This window comes from Rhodnius prolixus, unplaced genomic scaffold (genome assembly GCF_049639745.1).
Source record: "Rhodnius prolixus isolate KJV_2025 unplaced genomic scaffold, Rpr scaffold_2, whole genome shotgun sequence".
Taxonomy (NCBI): Eukaryota; Metazoa; Arthropoda; class Insecta; order Hemiptera; family Reduviidae; genus Rhodnius; species Rhodnius prolixus.
Window position 1 is genome coordinate 6,702,995 of NW_027411592.1, and position 22,796 is coordinate 6,725,790.

Below are 22,796 nucleotides of genomic sequence, written 5' to 3' on the forward strand. Positions count from 1 at the left end.
AAAGATGTATTCGGTCAATCGTAGAATGATTTTTTAATTTTGTTCTTATTGAAAACGATTTAAATTTTTAGATTATGGGTTAGTCAGTTAAGGCTTTAATTTAAACTACCTTATGACTTCGAAGTTGCTTGTTATTTCACATTGTGATCATCAAAAGAAAGCTAGCCTCTTAAGTCTTTAAGAAACTAGAAATGTTCAGGTGGCTTTTGGATGTTAAAGAAACTATATTTAAATTGTCAGGCAATACCAACGACCGCCACATACCTAGTTCCTAACACCTGCAAGATGTAAAGCTGTAAAGGTGGGTAATAAATTGTGAAAGAAGCTTCTTCAACATTTCCACTCATCGGAACATCCTGGAAAGAATGCAGCCGCATAACAGTAGAACACTCTGAATACCATAAATCGCCCAACCAAACTTTCAAACTTCAAAAGAATTCTGAAAGAGAGTTGACAGAGAATTCAAAAGTAACTTCGTTTCTCTTTTCGCTTAGCAAGAACAGTCATAAAGAAATAAAATTATATAGCGGTGGTTTTACTTGTTACATGAATCAATTTGAAAATTGAAGTAAATACTTGGAATTTTGTAAATTGCCAATTGATAGAAATTTTCTTTTGCGTCGGACACCGCTGTTAAGAACAATAGTTTAATTTTATTTATTAATGGGATAAGTAAACAAGGTCTACATTTTTTGAAATATTAGTATATTTATTTAATAGTTACCCACATTTTTGAAAGAGATTCGATTCCATGCTGATGCTATTCGCTAGTTGTAGGAACAAAAAATTATTGTACGGCACCTAACTTCCTCTATATTGTTGAACAGCTAGCCACTGATCAGATCAAATGATAATTTGGTAGCTGCTCAATCGAAGCGTGATAGAAGGTGAGGTAACTACACAATACCATTAAGTTTTTCAATTTTCAGATGAATAAATTTCAATGTTCTGCAATGTGAGATAACTTTATAATAGTTACTTCTTTTCTAATTAAAAAAAAAAAAAAAATACAAATCATTTTTTAAAACTTTTTTCTTATAACAGACTGAACTAAGAGAACGCCATTCATCTATTGCAGTCTAGATTACGCCTCAAAAAAAACTGTTTATATGTGCCATAATGTGTTTCCAGAATGTATTAAAACTGTTAACCTTATGCTTGGCTTGTAGTTGACATATGAAGACAGATTCTTTAATCTTTTATGATGATTTAATGGCACGCTGATGATGGTTGTATTAGATTGTGACAGCCGCAGTCTTTTACAAATGATGGTCTCTCTGAGCTTGTCTTTCTTCCCAAGTTATTTTATTTATTTATTTTTTTAAATTTAAGGCAACCCTTTGGCGCCCGCCCAGAGCCTTTTTTTAAAACACTGTCGATCTCCGGACAGTCTTCTCTCGAAATAGTTGGTTTTGACGCATCTAATTATTACTACAATATATTTGTTTTCCAATGCGCATCGACTTCTGCTGTTATAAGTGCCCATTACAATCAATTATAAGCAGATTCGACGGAAGATACTCCTACTTTACAAACATCGGGCCAAGCCGAAAGTAAACTGCGGGAGAATGCGGAGTATAAACATTATTCGAGCTGTTAAGTGGCGATGCTCTTGGGACGTAAAGAGCCCTAAAGATGTGATTACTCTACTCATTACTTATAAAAGCTTTTCTCGTTGACTCTAGAAAATGTAATAAGATTAAAGCACATACTAAACAGGAAACCGGTCTCATACTAGCGGGGACAGACTGAGAGCTCAAGCGTCTTCCAACATTCTCGTTTGCTGGCTTTCATGAAGCAAATTATGTTAATATGATGTACAGTTCTACTATGTTTGATTTCAAGGAAATGTATAAATTAGAATTAGTAAAGTGCAGCAAAAAAGTGGTCACATTCTTCAGATGAATTAAAATCCAAAACTAGTGTTCAGAAAGAAAGGTAGAATTTATTAAGTATAGTAAGTATTCCCAAGTTGTTGCGAGAACTCAATTTAGGGACGATAATTACTCGTGGACATGGCACATTTGTTAATTGTTATTGGAAACAAATTAATTATAACTGAAGTATAAGGTACTACAGTTTGTTTCGTTTATAATAGTATGATGTGATTAAAATTTAAAATGGACGTTTATATTTGACTGATAAATCCGTTGAAAACTAATAAAAAGTTATACATTTTAAAAAAATCTCCTGAGTTATAAAAAGAGGTTTCATACATTGCGCGGACGACCTCGGATACTGGTGGGGACACAAATTCTACAATCCGTATAAACTAAACTGAGGCAACACTTTAGCAAGTTGATGTAGCGTAGTTCGGAAATGCAAATGACTAGAGTGTTGTCAACTTTTTTAATTTCATTATCGCCGTTCTTAATATTATTAGTGTTATTATTTGAAAGTGGTCATGGACAAATTATTAAACTGTCTAATTCCAACAGAAAATTTCTATCATTCTTAAATGTCAGATATGCTCAACCGATTACCGCACATTTTCAGGTAAGATATTTCCTTTCATTTTCATATAATATTTTAATCTAGTTTCAGTTTGGAAATTAAGTTTTGACAGGAAATATATGCTTAGCGTAGAAACAAGAGGTTTTCTAGATATCGGCGTCGGTGTCTAAAAACAAAATAAATATTCATTCAACTTACCCTCATCGAAGTGTATATTATAATCAATAAACTTCCTTGAAATCAAGAATTTGTAACAAAAATATAAGAAAATCTGTTTGGCAGTTTGAAGTGTCTGCAGATTAAATTATTATAAGTCGCAGGAAGTTGGATTTATCATAACTTTTGAATTCACTGGATCTTGACAGGAAGTTATTGGTCAAGATCACTTAACCGGAAGAATCATGTGTAAAATCGAGTTTTATTCGAGTTGATAAAAAAAAAAGTACTTTTACTGCAATAAACGTATTTCTGTTTATTTTAACTCAGTTTCGGTTTAGTAAACATCAGAAAATTATATTAAATAAAATCGAAAAATTCGATCCCAAAATGTCTTAGCCGCATGGCCTAAAAGCAACTAAATGCATGCCAGGGTTAAGCTCGGCACACACTCATATTTATTGGTAACTTCTTTCGTGTAAACTAATTATTAGCAATGTTCCTTTGACGAGTTACTTTGGACTACTCTATGGTCATGTTGCAGGCCAGCTTTCCACATTTAACATTGAAGGCAACAACAATAACTTAGTACGATTTAAAATATAAAACAAAATTGTAACCACTCTGAAAATAACGATAGAGAAAGATAAGTGCACCTAATGACCTGCCTAAGAGAATTCCCATAACTGCGTTTCTGGAGTAAACGTGTCCTTTAGCTGAATTCCATTTTGATCAAATTTTCTTGTTTTCTTCTAGTTGGGATAATAATAATGTCATTGATTTTGTTCGTGGCGGGCACATTTTTTTCTACTTCACTGATTTCGGATTTTCGTATATCATAGGTAGTGGTTAATTCTTCAATTACTTTTAATATTTATTTCACCACACACACTTGCCGATCCATCATTTATTCTCAAACATGATAATTTTATCCAGAGTAGATTACTGAGCATCGAATCGAAAGTTTTTGTGAAATCTACGATGTCAAAAAAATGTGCCAAATCTCTATCTTGAAACTAAAACAGGGAACAAATATTTGTACTAAAACTAAAAGGGAACAAATATTTGTACAAAAGTATAAAGTATTTGTAAAAACAGGGAGCAAATATTTAAAAGAGAATTTTTAGGTTACTAGGTCGGCGAGATCAAAAACTATTTTGACTTCCTTCGTGAAAAAAAAAATCATTAACAAACAACTTTCTCACAATTATTAATTTAATAATAACTATTTAGCTGCAAATAATAACTATTTAGCTGCAAATAATAACTATTTAGCTGCAAATAATAACTATTTAGCTGCAAATAATAACTATTTAGCTGCAAATAATAACTATTTAGCTGCAAATAATAACTATTTAGCTGCAAATAATAACTATTTAGCTGCAAATAATAACTATTTAGCTGCAAATAATAACTATTTAGCTGCAAATAATAACTATTTAGCTGCAAATAATAACTATTTAGCTGCAAATAATAACTATTTAGCTGCAAATAATAACTATTTAGCTGCAAATAATAACTATTTAGCTGCAAATAATAACTATTTAGCTGCAAATAATAACTATTTAGCTGCAAATAATAACTATTTAGCTGCAAATAATAACTATTTAGCTGCAAATAATAACTATTTAGCTGCAAATAATAACTATTTAGATTGTTAAATAATATCCGCTAGAATTGGCTTTAGATGTTTTTTCCATATTTGCATCAACTTACAACAATGAATTAAAATTTCGAAACTTACATTGAAAGTCCGACTATGAGTTGAACTCAGTTCTAGTACCAGTATTCGTATTGATTCAATAAAATTAAAAAAGGGTCTAAGGTAAGTACTAATGGGGCTGAAATTTAACCAAAGTGTTATCAAAAGAAACGAAGTGAATTTCAGAGAATGCACTAAAAAAGGCACAAATGATAGATGTTGTTACGGCTTAAGAAAAATAAAATGAAACTAATGCAAGATTAGATTGTTTTCTTCAATCTAAAAGTTTTAACTTATAAATTTAACAAATGCGAATTCTTACTAAATGTTAATTAGATTTGCATAGTAATGGCTGTAAAGTGAAAAACACTCTGTAAACCTTTAGGCGTCAGTTCGTAAGCTTAGCAGTTTGTTAAACGGTAAGAAGGGTAAGAAAATCACGAGAAACTGAAATATTGACTCATTCAAAGGATATTTCGGATTGCTGATTTTGGCATAAAGTTTATTGTGGAGACCCACAATGTGAATATAGAATTTCAAGTTTCAGCATACTTATATCTCTGTCTACCCACATACCAATCAACATACACAGACTTCTTTCTCAAGGGGCCCTGATAGGATTTCTTGTTGAAAACTCCAAATGGAAATTTTCTTAGGGTTTTGAGTAATCGTATGGATAGGATAGGAAAACATCATCAACATTATCCTGGATTATATATCCTGTAGCTACTCAACAAAGTTATATCGTTTAAAATAAAGGAACTTCAATGCCACCTGGTTTAAAAAATCTTGATCTGCTCACGACCTTCATCAGAAATCCATTGACGTGCAGTCTATAATTAAAGAGCACTTTCAGTGACTACACTTGCACCCCATATTAAGTCTCAGCCATAAATTACTCAATGCTCTTATTTATTGTTGGCAACTGAAAGCTACACGTTCGGAGGATTCCTCAGCAAGACATTTACACAAAGTAATGTAATTAAAAATCGTACTAACAAATCGCATTCAGCTAGAATTTAGTATTCCTTTCATTTAGGCAGTCACCGTCCGTCGCTACTCGACTTCAATATTTCTTAACCAAATTTGCCAGGTGATTTTCGAACTCTTCTTTAATTACCTTCAATAAAAAGGTAGGTGGAGGCTTTGAACAACCCTCAACACTGACAACTTGTACGCTTATCCTGTAAACAAAATATTTGGTACGATTGTAGTTAGAGAGAGAGAGAGAGAGTCATATAAAGATTTTACAAAATTGATAAAACCATAGAAGAGGTGTGACTGTAATTTTCACTATAATTTCTCATCATAACAGCTGAATATATTAATTATAATAAAAAAATTGGTATAATTCCAGAGAAAGTGGAAGTAGGTAACTGTAGTTTAGGAATCTAGCCTAACTGACTTAGTCAGTTCCAACATTCACAACAGCTGTAGGCAATTCGCTGCTCTAAAGCCGATGTGCTTTTCGTTCTTTTCGAATTCGTTCGCATTCCCAATCTTTTTAAAGGCTTGGATATTGGATACGCGACAAATACATTTGTGTACGTAGTCGAATCCTGAAGACTTCTGAAAGCATAGATAACCATTTGAAAAATTTAGAACTTTTAATCAGTTACCTCCATACAAGTAACATTTCCATTAATTTTGAATTCACAATCCAAAAAATTAAACCAAACATCTGATCGATGGGGATTACAAAAGTTAAGATTGTCTTAGAATAAATGTATTCTGTGTAAATTCGCCACGATGAAAAGAGAAAAATCTGGTTCTAGCTCCTCCCATGACTTCCTGTAAGTACAATTTCTGATAAATTTTTCAAATTTTAAATCGTATTTAATTTGTTCACCTTCATAATTTCATAAAATTATTTTACCTAAAAGAATGTTTACAAAAAAATCTTTAGCTCAACGTTTTTGTAGTGCACATGAAATCTAAAATAAGACAATCGAAATAGGCATTTCTGAAGAAACCTCATTATTAAAGTAGAAAAATCCATTTATTAAGATGGTAATATGGTGGCGCAATTTCCTTCCAACACAAAATTTTAGGACTCATTAACTCTTCTTTACAATACGAGTACATAAGGTTGAGTAGCGTACAATACACTGAAACAGCATTTTAAAGAGAAGGAAGTATACCCGATCCCTCGCTAGATGTGACTTTTTCAAATTTTCATTGAAAAATATTTGACATAAAAGTTTTATGCCAGAAGTTCAATGTTTGTATTAAGTTTAAAAATAATCTATTTAGTAAAGTGGTACTTGTGGTTCTAGAAATTTGGTCGCTAAATTACAGTCGGATTCTATTATAGCCCGGAGTAGTAATGGCAGTTTCCACTTTTCCTTTTCAAATACTTCATAAACATATTCCACCTAATTGAGACAGACAAGTCCTTAAGACATACAGAAAACCTTCTGGCCATATTCTAAGAATCACCTTCACTTTCTCGGACTCGCGGCACATAAAAATTCAAATTCTAAAATTGGACAAAAGATCACATTACTTTCCCCTCCTGATAGACGGAAGTCAAAATTAAAAATCCATTTGAGCAGCTGTTTTATTTTTAGTTTTTTTAAGTTTAAATTTATTCTGCTTATAGCTGGCAATAATTGCTGATTGTTTAAAGTAATCAATATTTACATTTACATATACTGTAAACTACTGCATTTTTAATTAAAAAAAAAAGAAAAAGATATTGAACTAGCAATAACAGTTTATGTGTATGAACTGACCTGTGAAGGTCACTATTTCTTGTTTTCCTTTTGTACCCAAGGCTAACATTTTAATTTTTAATTTTAAAATTAACTTACTTCCTTACTTCCTGCATAATTGGAGGAAAAAATGAATTTCATTTTTTTCACTTCCTGTTAGTTTTTTATTGAGTTGTTTTAAAAGTAAAACTACTTCTTTATGTGTGAAAGATTATAAGATTATTAGTGATAAACTCTTAGAGGACAGCTTCACATCTTGTGGTTATTTATATTACTGGCAAAACAAAAAATTCTATCCATCTCTTAATTATCAGATAAGGAAGTAATAATTTAGTTCAGTTTAATTAATTATTTTGCAGTAATAGTTCTATATTTTTTAAAAGTTATTCAAAGCACTAAAAAGTAACAAATGGCCAATAAATCAGTAAATTTTCTAGCAATAAAAAGAAAAAAAAAAGTAAAATACAGATTATTCCACCAAATAGTCTAAATGTTAATATTTTCATTAACATCTTTTTCGTTTCCCCAGGTTAAAATAATTTGCTTTTCTCTTAAACTTCACAGTAAACACTGATAAATTACTCTGGCCATTTCCTAAGAATACAAAATTAAAAATATTAAATGAAATTAAAATTAAATACATAAAATTATGCTACATAAAAAAAAGTCTGTATCCTTCCGTCTAAAGCTTAAAAAGAAGCTTTCAACTGTTCAACGAATGGAGACATTAAAAGAACCACGAAAGATTTTGTTTGTTTTTTGTTTTTATTTAACTTTTCTAGAAGTATTAGGAATGTAAAGCTAGGAATAGTAATAGAAATGAAAATTAATTTACAAGATTTCTCGATAATGATGGACTATCGTTACTTGTTGTGTGATTAAGAAAATTAAAAATGAATTAGTATAAAATTCAATGACAAATTATATGATTAATTAGAGATGTTATAAATATGCAAAAGTTCTGGTGCAGAACTAATTCATAGCTGTGTATTTGAAGGAAGTTGTTTTTAATATTCAATACTTCACAAAAAAATTTTTATAAAAATTAATTATTTACAAGAAAATTTTGAGGAAGCTTTAAAAATCGAGCAATCGTAGGTACAACATTGTGACAATTAAGACACTGTAACCATTATCTCTAGATGTTTCAATGTGCTTGCTATTATTTTAATTATACAAAATATATTTCTAACAAATAAAATCCGAGGATTTTGTTCTAAAACATTGACATCAAGAAACCATGTAGACAAGAGCAAACCATTTATAATGATCTCTTTTAAATGGAAACCTATAAATATATTTCTAAGATTTCTATTATGTAATAAAACAACTTAGTCAATAAGGACGATAACTAAGTAAATTCAAGTAATTGTGGAGTTTTTTCTGTTATGCGAAATCTCGTATATTTCTGATAAAGACTATCAGGAGCAGAGAAGTAAAATGTTTCTATAATGTTCTTAATAGGAAACAGTTACTATATCCCGTTACAGGGAGGAGATGCTTCTGGTGGATGTATCTCTTTAAAGTATTAGTGAGTTGGACTGGTGGAAGTGTTAATGAGGATGAATCTATCGGCATTTTACGAGTAAACATAAATCGATAAAGACGATTCCTTCCTTCAGAGCAAAAATAAATTAAAAAAGTCTGGAAGTAAATAACGCAATAATTATACGTCCTTCAGGATCCAGTACCCCTTGCTGCCGAACCTATCCAGTTCTACAATGGAACAGATTTACCAGTCTGTGTTCAGATCGACCCTATATCAGATCCTGAAAAAGTGATAGGTCAACAAGATTGTCTATTTCTTAACATTTACACACACCAGGTAAGTTCAGTAACTTATGTTATTTAAGAACTTTTATTTTATCTTACACCAAAATTCTTCTCTGTCGCTCTTGGAGCTAAATTCCACACCCTGAAATAAAATTTGACGCCCTCTGTGACTCTTTCTTCAATATTTGATTATTGGGCTTTGTTAATAAGTAAAAAAAGATCATTGGACAGGAAATAAGCCTACAGAAATTGAGGCTACTCAATTAGTTAATTTTATCATTATTGTGTCAATATTTCCCCTTCGGTGGAAATATATCTTGAAAAAAATTACTGTTTTAGTTTTACAGCTCACTACCCGGTGATGGAAAGTGTTGTCCATGTTCTGAAGCCGGCAGTGCATTGATCTTGATCACAGGGCTAATATTATTTTAATTTTCGACGCTCTGAGCCATATCAATTCATTGCCTGCTTCTAGACTGTTATCTCTCTATAGATATCAATACTGTCCATCACAAATAGGTTCCGAGTTCAAATCCAGGCGCGCATTATATTACTAATAACCGAAATTCAGTTCTTAAGTTACTTATCTAATCTGCAAATCTATTCTTTATTCTTGCAATTATTCGTGTATATCTCTAGGTACATATAGTTTTTCCTTAAAAAGCTTAAAATTTTTAGGGAATATTCTAAAATAATTAATTTTCCAGACAAATGGTAGCGTCCCAGTAATGTTGTGGATACACGGAGGTGGCTGGAATTTTGGTTCCGGCAATGAGGAATATTTCGGACCAGGAGCTTTAATGGATGAAGATATTGTACTGGTCACCATTAATTACAGAATTGGTCCTTTAGGTTCGTTATTTATGCTTCTCATGCACTGATTAAGTAAAAGAAAAAATGTCTTATGAGCAACTGTGAATGCATCAGGCGATAGAAAGATTTGCGGAGGACAGATTTATTTATAAAAGATTATATGCTTTTAAATTTTTCAGATTGTGTGACCCTTCAATTTTATAATTTTTTAATTCGAAAAATTGACGGCTTATTGAGTTCTTTTTTTTAAAATTTACCATCTGTATAAATATATACAATAAGTAAATAGGAGGAGAATGAGATGAACTGATGCGGGAAGAGCAGGAGGAGAGAAGCTACCTAGCGGTAGCACTCTCTATAGGAGAGAAGAGAATGTGAAGAGGAGAACATGAGTTGGAGAGAGAAGAGATGGGAGAATAATGACGTTTAGTTCTTCAGACTGTGAGGCCACTGAAGTCGCGGGGCCACTGGCGATTCAGTCGTCGAGAAGTATTGTACTGAGTTCTAAACTCAAGTTAAAGCATGCTTATTTTTTTCGATGAAATCACTGATTGAATTCATCACTTGTACTCTTCCCTTTTTATTTCAAATGTCCTCCACTATTGGCCCCTTAGATCCTTCAGGGAGCTGCCTATATCTAGACAGTTTTCTCTGTCCATCAACAGAGAGTGAGAGTAGATTAGAGGGCGGCAATAAAGTAGTCGAAACTGGACTTGGCTTTCTGATCTAGCGCTTTTAGACAGAATAAAGTTGCAACAAGATTTAGAGTATAAAGAAAGTAGTCGTAGATTCAATTCACAACACTTTGTCTGCGTAGTAATTTAGTAAACTGTAAGAAGTCCCAGTAAAAATAATGAATTTCTTTTAGAGTGCGCGACTTGGGAAATGGATGAAGGAAACGACCATGAAAATGATCGTGAACTTCTGAATAATTTATCACAAATAAAAAATAATAATAATAATTATAAACAATTTCAGGAATTATTGTCAAAAACGTTGATCTTTCAAATCTCTTCAACTAAATTTTCTCAAGTTTCAAGGAAGTGGGAGATCCCCAGTTCGAATCCCGCGTATGACTACTTTTTAATTGTTAGAAAAAATCGTTTATAGTAAAATATGAGCTTCCGCCCACGTCCACAACACCTAATTGGTAGTTGGACGTTACGCCCCGGCTGAAAAAATAGGCGATTACTTAGCTTTGTATAACATTAAAACATCCACTGCTTATTTAAAACAGGATTTGCAAGTTTGGAAGATGAAATACTGCCGGGAAATTATGGTTTAAAAGATCAAGCCGAAGCGATAAAATGGGTACATAAAAATATTCATAATTTTGGAGGAGATCCACAGATGATAACTTTGTTCGGCCAGAGTGTTGGAGCAGCTTCAGTTCTTTATCACATGAAAGGAAAACTAGCAGGTAATTATCTACAAACAAATTCTAATTTAAGTCGTTATAAAATCTGAGGCTTTTGACGCCTCGCGCCTTCGGATAGTGACTATATAGTATAGTTTTTTTCAAACTTTATTGTTATTATTATTATTTTTTTGTTCAGTTGTTTAATAAATATTGATTGTATGGTACATCTGAGCAGATTCGTCATGTTTCCTCAAATTGGCAATTTTATTTTGTTCTCTTCTAGAACGAATACGTGGTGGGATTGCCCAGAGTGGTAGTTCATTATCGCCTTGGGCCAAAGGACCACCTGGGGCTGTGCGCAGAATGACGCTTAGACTAGCTGAGAATGCAGGATGTAAACAAACGACCACTAAGGAAATTGCTGACTGTCTCAGATTATTAGCCCCTGAAAAGTTAGTTGAAGCTTCTAAAAGATTCACAGTAAGTAATTTTTTTTCTTTTCATGAATTTGCTGGCCCTATGTGAAAATGAAAATTCAGTTTTTATATTTTATGATTTCTAGATTATTGTCTGAAGTAGTTAATGTGTCGGAATTTCTTTGCTAACTTCAAAAGATAAAATTATGTATGAATTAATGAAGTCGTTTAATTAAAGAAGCAAACGTTTAGAAACATTGATCCATGACAATAAACTTTGCATCTTCTTATTCAAAGTTGTTCTCAGGTTAAAATAAAATTAGGCTTTGAAAAATTGGTAGTTTTCTATATCTGTAGTAATATATCATTCTATTTTACTGACGCCTCCTATTTTTGTTCAACAAGCCAAATTAAGAGAATGTATTAAAAACTTTAAAGAATCAACATCAACATGACGATCAAATACTACCTAAAATATTATAAATAATTTCATGGTACTCAGAATTGTGACATCATAGAAGTTTTTTTATTATCCTCATCAACTGTACAATCATAATTATGATCACTTTGTGTTGAAAAATACCCACATAAACGTGTGAAGAACGAGCTGTAATTTGTTACGCTTGAAGAATTTAAAAAAGTACAGTCCGGCTATTTGCGTTAAAAAATATATTTCCTTTTGCCATATTTTGGGAATTTTTTTTATTTCATTAAAATAGTATTGTGTCAAATAATTTTTTTTTCTAACTGAGCTAATCTCCTCTTCAATAAAATTTAAATTAATTAATTTCTACAATGTTTAAAATGCATTAATTTCAATGAAACCATTCTGTAATTAGATTCATTTAAATTAATTGTTTACAGCTAATTGAACAATATTTATTGCCATTTCGGCCAGTCATGGAAAAGTCAGGGATGGTCACAGAAGATCCTTGGGATACTCCTCCCTCCAACTTGCCACTTATGACAGGGTTCACCAGCGCAGAAGCTGCGTTCATCGCTGCTCGTCAGTAAATTAACACAATTTATTTATTATTACTTATTCACGTGTTAAGAAAAGATTACTAACAATTAAAATAAATTTCTTTGCTTATATAAGTTCCTAGTAGTAATGCAGAACACTAATTGGTGACAGAAAGTCACAATTCTGAAATTACAATTAGTTTATCCTAATTTATAAAACTGTACTTTCAGTTAACTCTTTAACAGTTTAATCTATCAAAGCATTTTCCTTGTTGGGCTAAGCATATCATAAATTAAAAGCTTACTAGTTGAATTCACATTTTTTGTTCATTACTTTAAGAAATGCAGGTTTAAAAAAGTGACTAATAGCGTGAATTTTGATTAGCTGAACCAATATTTCTGCCGAATTTTTGTGTCGTAAAGTAAGACAAAAGTAAAATGGCCTGCACTTGATTTACCCGCTATGCAGATATTGTTATGTTTAGTTAGACGCACAGCTTGATTTAGTGGATTTAACATATTAGAGGCTGGGATTATTACTGTACCCCAGCTCTTAATTAATTTTTTTATTCAAACCTGTTAAAAGAATTTTTATCGCGTCGCAGAATGAGTGGAATGACATAAGCAGAGACTTTTAAAAAATGTTTTTATTTCATTGACTTCCTTACAATGGAGAGGTTCTATTCCAATCGACCGCGTTTGGTAGAAGAGTACAAATCCAATGAGTATAGAGTTATTCATCCAGAACCAATAATGTTTGTTACAGTAAGCAATCAATTATCTATCGCAAGGCCTGTAAAGGTAGGACGGAAGTTTCTAAGAGAACTAATGGTTCTTTTATATTATTTTCTTGATTAGTAGCTAATTTTAAACATTAGGCTTCATAATTTTTTGTATCTCGTGGTAATAACCGGCTGATAACAGATTAGTCTCATTTCCCTTATCTTAGATTTTTAGAATTCCAGAATGAGCAGCGTAAATTGTAAATTTTCACTTTTGAACTTGAGCGTTTAATAATTATTTTGTATTTAAAAATACAATTCCTTCTTTAACATGCTGATTGATTCATATAGCGTGGAATATGAATTGCCATTCAGATTTTTTTTTTTTTCAGTAGTTTCCCAATCATTCATAACTAATTAAAAACATGGCACAAAGTTTCACCATGTTACGCTTTGTCAGTCGAGTCACTTCAAAATTTAAGGGCGCAATGTGTAAGTTTAATGGCGATGACAACTGTCCAACATGTAATACTCATTCTCCTGACGATTTACACTATAGTATTCATTATTATTTTTACGGCTGTTGAGGAAGTTAATTTTTTATTTATTTTTTGTTCTTTGTTTTTTTGGATTAAGAAATGTTATGATTTTAATAATGTACACACAACTCATTTGTATAAAAACAAATAAATATACCAAGAGTAAAACTTTAATTTTCCAGTTTTAACGAAAGAAGGAGGATTCATAGTTCGCTTCATAAACGCTGCATTTGATGCTGTTATTCCCGAGATACTAATGTATCAAGAGACTGCACCAAATCCAACAGAAATAACTGCAGCCATCAAAAAATTCTATTTGAGAAATGAAAGTATCACATTGGAAAATTTATCACCGCTTATCAATGTCAGTAATGAATACAAAAGTTAATTTATTTATAGGAGAAAGAAATAATTTATTATATAACATATTAATCATAATTAATGGGTATAATCTTAAGGATCATTTAAGAAAAAGAAATTATTTTAAGATCAACCCTGAATAACTTTAACTAGCCTCTAGTCTAAAATTTTAGTTTGTAGGCAATAAATTAAACAGCACTAATTTTACAGAAAACATGTTAATGATAATTAACTTGTGTTGGAATATTTGCGTATGGAAATACGCACTGTTGAAATGCCCACATTTTATAGAAATAGCACAATAAATGAGTGAATTAACTCTTTAAGGATTAAGTATTAATCCTCTGGTGTTACTAACGTTATATTTGTTGTCATTCAGATGATGAGCGATTCTTACATAGTGTACCCTACATATGCTGAGGCTCAAAAACACAACGGTACATTGTACACGTATCTGTTTAACCATAAAGGTGAAGTGAGCGTAGCTGAGATATTAGGAACTCCAGTAGATCTTGGTAAGATCTTTATACTTTGCTTTTAATAACAAACTTGTATAATAGAGCATATTGTTTTGATGTTTGAATAGATGAAACCAATTTCTTGCCTTCAGCTTATGAACCTAATAAATGATTACTGTTCATTATTTTTGGTGACTGATTCATAGTTTAAATAAGTGAAAAAAAATTACTTCCAGTTTTAGTCATGATATATTTTTATTATACCGAGCTTTCGACCAAGTCCCTAGGTCACTGGGCTGTGGAACATACTTAGTGTAACAATAATTATATTAAAATGAATATGTATAATGTAACGAAATTTACAAAATTATTTACCTAAACTGGCAGTTATTTTTTCATCCTATTGAAGCTAATAAATGATTCCAAGAAAAGGTGTTATGGTTCAAATCAAGCTGAAATATAGGAGAATCTACAGCAAATGCTCAAGGCTATAGATAGTTCATAAATACGGTTAACAAAATATGGTTAATAAATATGGTCGGGTAAAGGGTTTTACCTGAGGTCGCATTTGTTCATTATCAAACCATTATTAACCATTGTTGGTTCTGATAAAATCTTGGTTGCAAAAAGATCAGGGTGCAGTGAGTTTTAACTTAACGATTTGGTGATGGTTATGGAGAACATGTTTTTTCTCTGGATATTTTAGTTTACCCGGTATACTATCACAGGCGCACTCAGAAGAGGTGGTGTATGATTTTTGGCCTCGACCAACCATTCAGTTTTTATTGAAGTTTTGATTTTGGCTGCTATTGCTCAATTAGCTCTAGCAGGATGTGTTCTATGTAAGAGATATCTAGAAACTAAACCAAATTTTATGCAGGCAATAAGGGGATAATCCCCTTATTACGTGATTGAGATTATGCTTGCGTTGATACATATGTACATATGTATATGTTTAAATTGAACGTCAACAACTAATACTTTTTTCATATCATATCCTTGGAATTCAGAAATTAATTCTTAAATGGCCATTAAAGAAGAATTTACTTTATTTTGAAATAGTAGCTTTGTATTATTGACATTTCTATTTTACTAAATTAATAAATTATTCAACATGCCACACATCTGATTTTCTAACTTTATGATTTGAAATTCGGTTTGTTTTTCATTTTGTTTTAAAGCTGAATTGAACCCTATGTTAAATACTTTTTTAAACCTAAAAAACCTAAATGGGTATGTATCCTGAAACTGGAAGCTCATAAAAAGAAAGAAAACCTTCATGTTTTTTCATAAATTTATATTTAAAATTTTTTCAACATTTTTAACTGTAATAAACAAACAATACCATAAAATAAATGCCTCATTTTCGAAAGATGACTGTGAAATAACCACTAGTTCTAGACTTGCGCCAGACATGTGTAACCTTATTACAGAAAAACCCAAATGTACTGACTATAATAAAAACAAAAAGCTATAAAATTCCTGATTTAAATTTAATTCTTTATAATCGCTGAAATAGCAGTTTTTAGCGATAGAAATTGAGAACATGTTCTGAAAAATTTAACATTTATATCTTCTTCGCACCATAGTTATTTCATTCACTTCACTACATGTTTTCCCTTAAGTGCTTTTTGCCATTTTAAATAGATACTTAGGTTCACTCTGAAAATTGCCGAGCATAGTTGAAACTGCCCCAACTAATTTCTTTCTAATCATTCAAAAGAAATTATTTTTTTCCTTCATTGAGCAACATTTTATTTACAATTAAATGCAACCATAAAAAAACATTTAAAAATGAAGTTAAATAAAAATAAAATTGACAAATCCCAGGGCGTTTTCTCTCTTGTCACTTTTTAACCGTATTAATCAATTAATCTCATCTATTAAAAATAAATTAATAAATAATTACAATATGTAATAAGAACGATAGTATTTAAAAAAATATTATGATCGTTCAGTTATCACTTTAAGCTTAGTAATCTTCCAATTACTAAAAATATAGAAAAACTACACTGCGTGCAAAAACTACACTTCATGAGCTTTAATGTTAGTTTTGACGACCATAAATAAGGGCGGCTGATCGGAAAATGGTCTCGAAACAATATGGCCAACTTCACTTAAAGAACAGTAATTATTGAGAAATGCTAATAAATGGGTTTTTACGGAATTTCAAATTTGTAAGGAAAATTGAAATATTAAATTCAGTTAACCAATTCCGTTGTAGAAACCTCACTTTATGTCGTTAAAAAAAAAAATAAAAATTATTGGGGTCGATTCAAGTAAGGATAATTTCATTCTGTCATTTTGATAAAGAAATTACCGATGAATATAAAGCAAAACTACCGATAACCACAGATATTTAAATAATGGATTCAAATTAGAAAATTAAATGGCTTAATAGCATATATCAGGATGACCTAAAACATCGATGTTCGGCCCTGGGTGTTACTGTTTTCAAACATAAAATTAGCGCCTGTTAAGCGTATAATGAGCTAATGTGAATGATTGAGGGTGCGTATGGATGAGGGTACGTCGAACCCAAATAGTGCTGAATTCCATTACTGGCCTCATGTTTATTCAGTGAATATTTGGGAGTCAATATTCAGCGTTGATGTCCTAAGAAGTTCTAGGTGATGTTGTTTCGTCCAAGAGGCGATTTTCTCTTAAGAGAAGCGACAATAAATGACATATCTCATTTAAAATTAATTATTAGTATTTTTTTTGCAAAGATCCATTTTTATGGTAATCTTGAAAATTTTATTTAAAATAGTACCAAAGGTAAAATGAAACGGTTAGTGCCGTTTTTTGAAAGCATCATCAAATTCTGATACCATAAAGTGCACATTCAGGTATCAAACATTAAATTCTAGGCATTCTATCCTAAGAAATCTAATCAGAAGAGAAGTGTGAGAACGTGTTCCTATCTGATGAGGGTTTTGTTTTTCGAAATGTTACGCTCAAATAGACTTTCTTCCTAGTAGTAAGAAAAAGTTAATACATATAACTAAAATTCTAATAATGGAAATTTTAAAAATATATTTTATTTGCATAAAAAATTATTCTATCACAGGTGTTAGCCATGGTGACGACATTCCTTATTTGTTTAATACTAGAAAGTTGGATTTGCGAAAAACAGGGAACGATAACGACAAAAGAAAGTCCAAGGAAATGATCAAGATGTGGACAAATTTTGCTAAAGGCTTGTAAGTTAATTTAAAACTCTTGGTAAACTCTATTTAATAATTCATTAAAATTCTGTTTTTACCATCTATTAGCTTTTTTTAGGAGTCTCGTTTACTTCACTGTCCAGTGAAAGATAGTATTTAAAAACAAACGAATACAGACGATAGTGTTCCGAGAACTAATATCTTATTCCTCCGTGATTAAAATTTTTCTACTATTTAATCCGTTTAAGGATTTTAATAAATATTTTAAAAAATAACTGTTTATAGATACGAGATTATATAATCTGTAAAGGGGTATTGGAAAACAACAAAATAATGTGCTTATCAATAATGTATTTAAAAAATTATGTAAAGAAAGTATTTGAAAAAACAATAATTCTTCAAAATTAATAGATTTTCACTAAATTTTATTTTTATTTATTTGCTGAGATAATAATTAAATAATAATAATAGTAAAATGAAGAAATTGTAGTTGTAAAACTCCATTTACTACCATGCAATTGTCGTCAGTGAACCAGATATTTAACAACTTCATTATAACTTCTCGTTAATCCATTATAAGACCCAAGGTCAAACAATGTAGACAGAAATCGAACCCATTTCCAACATTCATTACTATCCTCACTACTAACCCACTAATCGTGGAGCGTTTGTAATTTGGGATATGAGAAGATAAGGGATTTATCCCTTGTTTCTTCTAATTTGTTTTATTTCGGAGATGGGAACAGTCCCTAGTGTAATGGAGGGATTCCCTCCTTTAGGTCCCTACTCTTGCTCTGAGCACCTTCAGAGTTTTTTAAGCGGTTAAACTCCTACTTCCTACGCAGGAGATACCACGAGCAGGTGATCAACGTCATCCCCCCTTTTGTCATTCAACTGTTTGCATGTTATATGTACAGTTCTGATATCTTGCTGTTCAATTTAACTTTAAGCGTAACTTTGCATAAATATTATTTCACCTATTATTTTGTAGAGATCCTTTAGAAGGCATAACTAATGAACATGACTGGGAAAGCACATCTAAAAATGGAGGATATCTGCAGATCGATACAGATAAGTATACATTAAACAATCCAAAGAAGGGAGACCACAGAACTTGGTTGGAACAGCGACTTGAATTTTGGAATTCGTTACCCTACAGACTGAAAAATGAGTTTCTAGACTAGTAGTACAAATTAAAATTTATTAGGAACGCTTATTGAAAATAATTTGTAAGTTAGCACTACATTTAATTCCTTCTAAACAAGAATTTTGCTTTTGTTTAAAAAAGAAATTCTTAATTTTATTCATAAGATGTTTAAAAATGTTAGGGTGTTATTTCTTAATAAGAACATTTTAATAAGTATTTCTTATGTTCATCACTTGAAATTTCAAAATGTTAAATGAAAAGATTTGGAAAATCTAGAGTATTTTAGAAAGCACATACTTTACATGGTTATCTATAGTTTTCTCAACTCCAACCAAGGTCAAGGCTTATGAAATAGAGGCTGCTCGATTATCATATGTAAGTTGCAGATCGAACAAAACCCAAAATCTCACAACCGTCGTAATTCTAATTTTTCTTACAGTATCCCCTACTCTGTTTAGGTCCTTTAATCTCATTTATATACATAAATTGGGATAACGTGATCGTTAGAGGTACTTTTTTTTTGGCAAGGAACCCTTCGGTTATTATCATTTCATCTTCGTTCCTTCACTATTACTTCCCTCAATTGTCAGGGTACCAATTCCACTTTCAGTCTTATATGTGATCAAATATTGGTAATCTTTAGCCTCAGCGTCCAGGAATCCTGGTCCAGGACTCCCCTTTCGCCGACATGGGTTGCCACATACGGCAAATGTGCGGGAGAGAGCTTATCTCTCCAATCTTGAGGTCCCTAGTGTGAAGTCTGATATGTGTGTATTGTAGGTGTATTGTATGTATGAAATGTGGGGGCGTTACTTCCCTAAAAGCAGCTAATCTGCTTCTCCTTGCGGGGGTTAGAGGTTAAAGTTTTACTTTAGCGTCATTACCCACGTTCATATCGTCATCTAGTATTTTCATCTCGTGAATTCTGCTTTTATCTGCGTGATCATCTATCTGCTTTTTGCTCTACATAATTAGGGCATGCTTATAAATAATGTGTATAGACTATTTATGTATTCTGTCCGGATTGCCCTAAATTCATACTATGATTTGTGCTTCTGAAAATTTGTAATAATAAAAGTAAGTAGTGTAAGTAACGAATTTTAAGTCAAGCTTTAAATATAACGCTTTTATTTTATACATCTATTTTTGATGTACGATAATCAGAACAGAATGTATTTAATGGCTCATTTCTTTCATCTTATACATAATGTCATAATAAAAAATCACTGCCTACTTATTTATTATTTTATTTTTGTTGTTTAGTGTACATTAATGTAAATAAAATTAGAATAAATTCTTAATGAACACAAAAAAAGGAAGTAACTTGGAGATTATCAGGATTTCAGAAAGGTTTTCAATGAATAGCCTATGAATTTCAGCAACTTTATCGCGAATGTTAATAAGTTGCAGCATAATTTTTTGCCTAAAATTAGGGACTAACCTACTTTTACTTATTGACTTTCTTGTACCTAGATTGTTTACCTAGCAAAAACAAGAAACTTACCAAGTCTCGAAGGTTAATAAGGTGGAAAATTGATTCAGTAAAAAATTGAATGGAAAATAATTTTTTTAAAACAAATTTAATTGTTTATTAATTTATTTTTACAGTATGACACGTAGTGCTTCAATGTATTTATATATATATATTAATTATTTTTCTTTGTTATAAATTCAATAAAATTCCATGTGCAGAGGATTTTACTTAAACACCTAAGGAACACAAGTAGTTTTCTTTTAGTTATATTATATATAGTTTTAAGTTTCAAGACAAAAAGAAACTAACTGGAATCAAAGAATCCAGTTTTATGTAAGAGTCCAGTAAGTAGTTCAAAATATTTTTATTTATTTATTTATTAGCGATTTAAAATGAACTATTATTTGAAGAAATAAAATAATCTTTTTTTCTATTAAATTGTTTTAAATTCTCTATAACACTGTAACCAAATTTAAAAATTGAATATTACCCATAAAGTACTTAAATTTGACATAATTCTTAATTAAATTGTAAGCTGCAACAATATTTTGACTCTTTTTTTTAATAAATCATTTTTATTTTTAAAATAGTACATTATTTATTTTCTTTTATCAGCGTATTTAATTTTATTGCCTGTATTCTTTTCAGTTAAGGTTCCTCAAAGACTTGCATGATGATTATAACAGTTTAATATATAATGAATGAAAGATGACTAAAAAATTATTTTAAGATAACATAATTAATGATAACAATTTTCATAGGATGAGTCTAATAAAAAACTGAATATAAATTTATTACTTTAAATATAAATAATCATTTTTATAACATTTATAAAAAATTTAATATCTTTGAATTGTAATTATTTAAAAACAATACAGTAAAATAATTTTTAGAGCAAATAATCTGATTTTTATTTAAATATTCTACAAATATACACACTTTAAGATCACATGTCATTAGACTAAAATATTGGTTTTCTAAATAAGAAAGTTGAAGTACTTTAAGCTGCCGATGATATTTATTCAGTAAAGATTTGTACAACATATTCAGAGATAATTCTCGAACGTATATGAGTGTTTTTTATTATATACCTAAAACGACAGATTTGAAAATGAATGCATTGAGAACCCTGAGACTGCAAAAGTGGTTACTATCAACAGGTCTGCAAGTGCCGTTAAAACTAAAAATCAGAAAATCAAGCAAATTCTTACCAGATCTTAGGTTCAGGCTTAATCCAAAAATAAGGCTTTATTTCAAATCAATCAACTGAAAAGTAATTATGGGTTGATGAAAAAATTCCAGCTAATTTATTTCAGGAATTTTTTAGATAGTATTGATTGAGCAGACGAAAATTGTAAATGACAATGTCCAAGGTGGAATTAAAGAGCTATGCGTTATTTCATTCTTCAAGTTCTACAATAAGCATCTTATTGCCAAACACCTTAATAATATTATTTAAATAGCCAGTAGTAAATCAAGAAAACCTAAAATAGAATAGCATGAATTTATTATTCAACCCAGCGGTTTAATGATTTTTTTTTTTTTTTATAAACACATTGCCTGCCAATAAGATCAGTAATTTGAAACAAATTTCAAGGAAAATTATTTTTGCGGTATTCGAGGGGAAAGGTCAAGATTGGACTTCTTTTCACGTTCCATTTCAGTATATTATATGGTTACAGTACTAATTATATAATTAATACGAAATCAAAAGTCCAAGTTAAAGAGACTGGGATAAACTACAACTGGTATAAGCTGCAACTTTACTTTTTTGTTTTCTGAATTGTCTTCACAATAATGAAGAACCCTCAGTAAATATTATTCATTAAAAAATAGCAATGATAATAATATCTATAACGAGAGAGATTTTACAGTCGCCTGTAAATTTATTTAAATGTAATATAAAAAATTAAAGGTACAATTATCAATAAGAAAAAGTATGTACTTATAAACATGGTAATTACGTTCTGCCGTAATAATTTACATTGTTTAAATCGTCTTCATTGTTTAATAATTCTATTAAATACTAAACGAAAAGTAATTCAAGATAAAATATTCTCAGAATTAACTCAAAAATATAAAAGTGGGAGAAATAGCGTTACAAAAAAAATATATATACTTATTTATATATCCGCACATGCTAATAAAGTACTTTAGCAAAAAAAAAAAAAAAATCTAGGATCACAGCCAAATCGTATGAAAAAAAGAAAGAAAAGTAAACAGTGTAAAATGTGAAAAGAAAAAGACTGCAATATAATATGACGTGAAAATGAAAAATAACGATAGTGATTTTATTACATCCAAACCAAAATACTGAATGACTATTTACAATTGACGAATCACAATGTTTTAAAATATTATTTAAACTCATAATAATCCTATAGCGCCAAGTTTTTCTCTCAAGTAATGCTTTCAAATGCTGTTCAGATAAGAATGGACATTGGAAAACCATCTGCATGAACTAAGTTGATATAGGGGAACCCTCTAGAATGTTTTAGGGATCATTTGGAGTTTTCATATTGCGCACTGTACCCTAAATAGTTTCATCCTCTGAGGAGGGCTTTAATTAGAGGTTTAA

The 22,796-nt window shown here is 30.7% G+C and overlaps 1 protein-coding gene across 2 annotated transcripts; it reads left to right on the forward strand.

The window, feature by feature from the left end:
* Positions 1-2,269: 2,269 nt before the first annotated feature.
* LOC141448798 (carboxylic ester hydrolase-like) lies at positions 2,270-20,810 on the forward strand. 2 transcript variants are annotated; one of them, XM_074117463.1, is made up of 10 exons: positions 2,270-2,496; positions 8,708-8,851; positions 9,507-9,651; positions 10,850-11,032; positions 11,256-11,452; positions 12,253-12,394; positions 13,795-13,976; positions 14,352-14,487; positions 17,501-17,633; positions 18,589-20,810. In XM_074117463.1, exons 1-10 carry the CDS (start codon positions 2,320-2,322, stop codon positions 18,779-18,781), a joined length of 1,632 nt encoding a protein of 543 aa, XP_073973564.1. In that variant the 5' UTR covers positions 2,270-2,319; the 3' UTR covers positions 18,782-20,810. The 2 variants fall into 2 exon arrangements, with proteins under 2 accessions (XP_073973564.1, XP_073973565.1); XM_074117464.1 differs by lacking the exon at positions 8,708-8,851.
* The last annotated feature ends 1,986 nt before the right edge of the window (positions 20,811-22,796 follow it).

Excerpts from the sequence above, each read along its gene's own strand:
- LOC141448798 (XM_074117463.1), top strand. The coding sequence starts at position 2,320 with ATGCAAATGACTAGAGTGTTGTCAACTTTTTTAATTTCATTATCGCCG. Across the intron at positions 11,033-11,255 it reads CATGAAAGGAAAACTAGCAG|AACGAATACGTGGTGGGATT; the intron begins GTAATTATCTAC and ends GTTCTCTTCTAG. Across the intron at positions 11,453-12,252 it reads AAGCTTCTAAAAGATTCACA|CTAATTGAACAATATTTATT; the intron begins GTAAGTAATTTT and ends AATTGTTTACAG.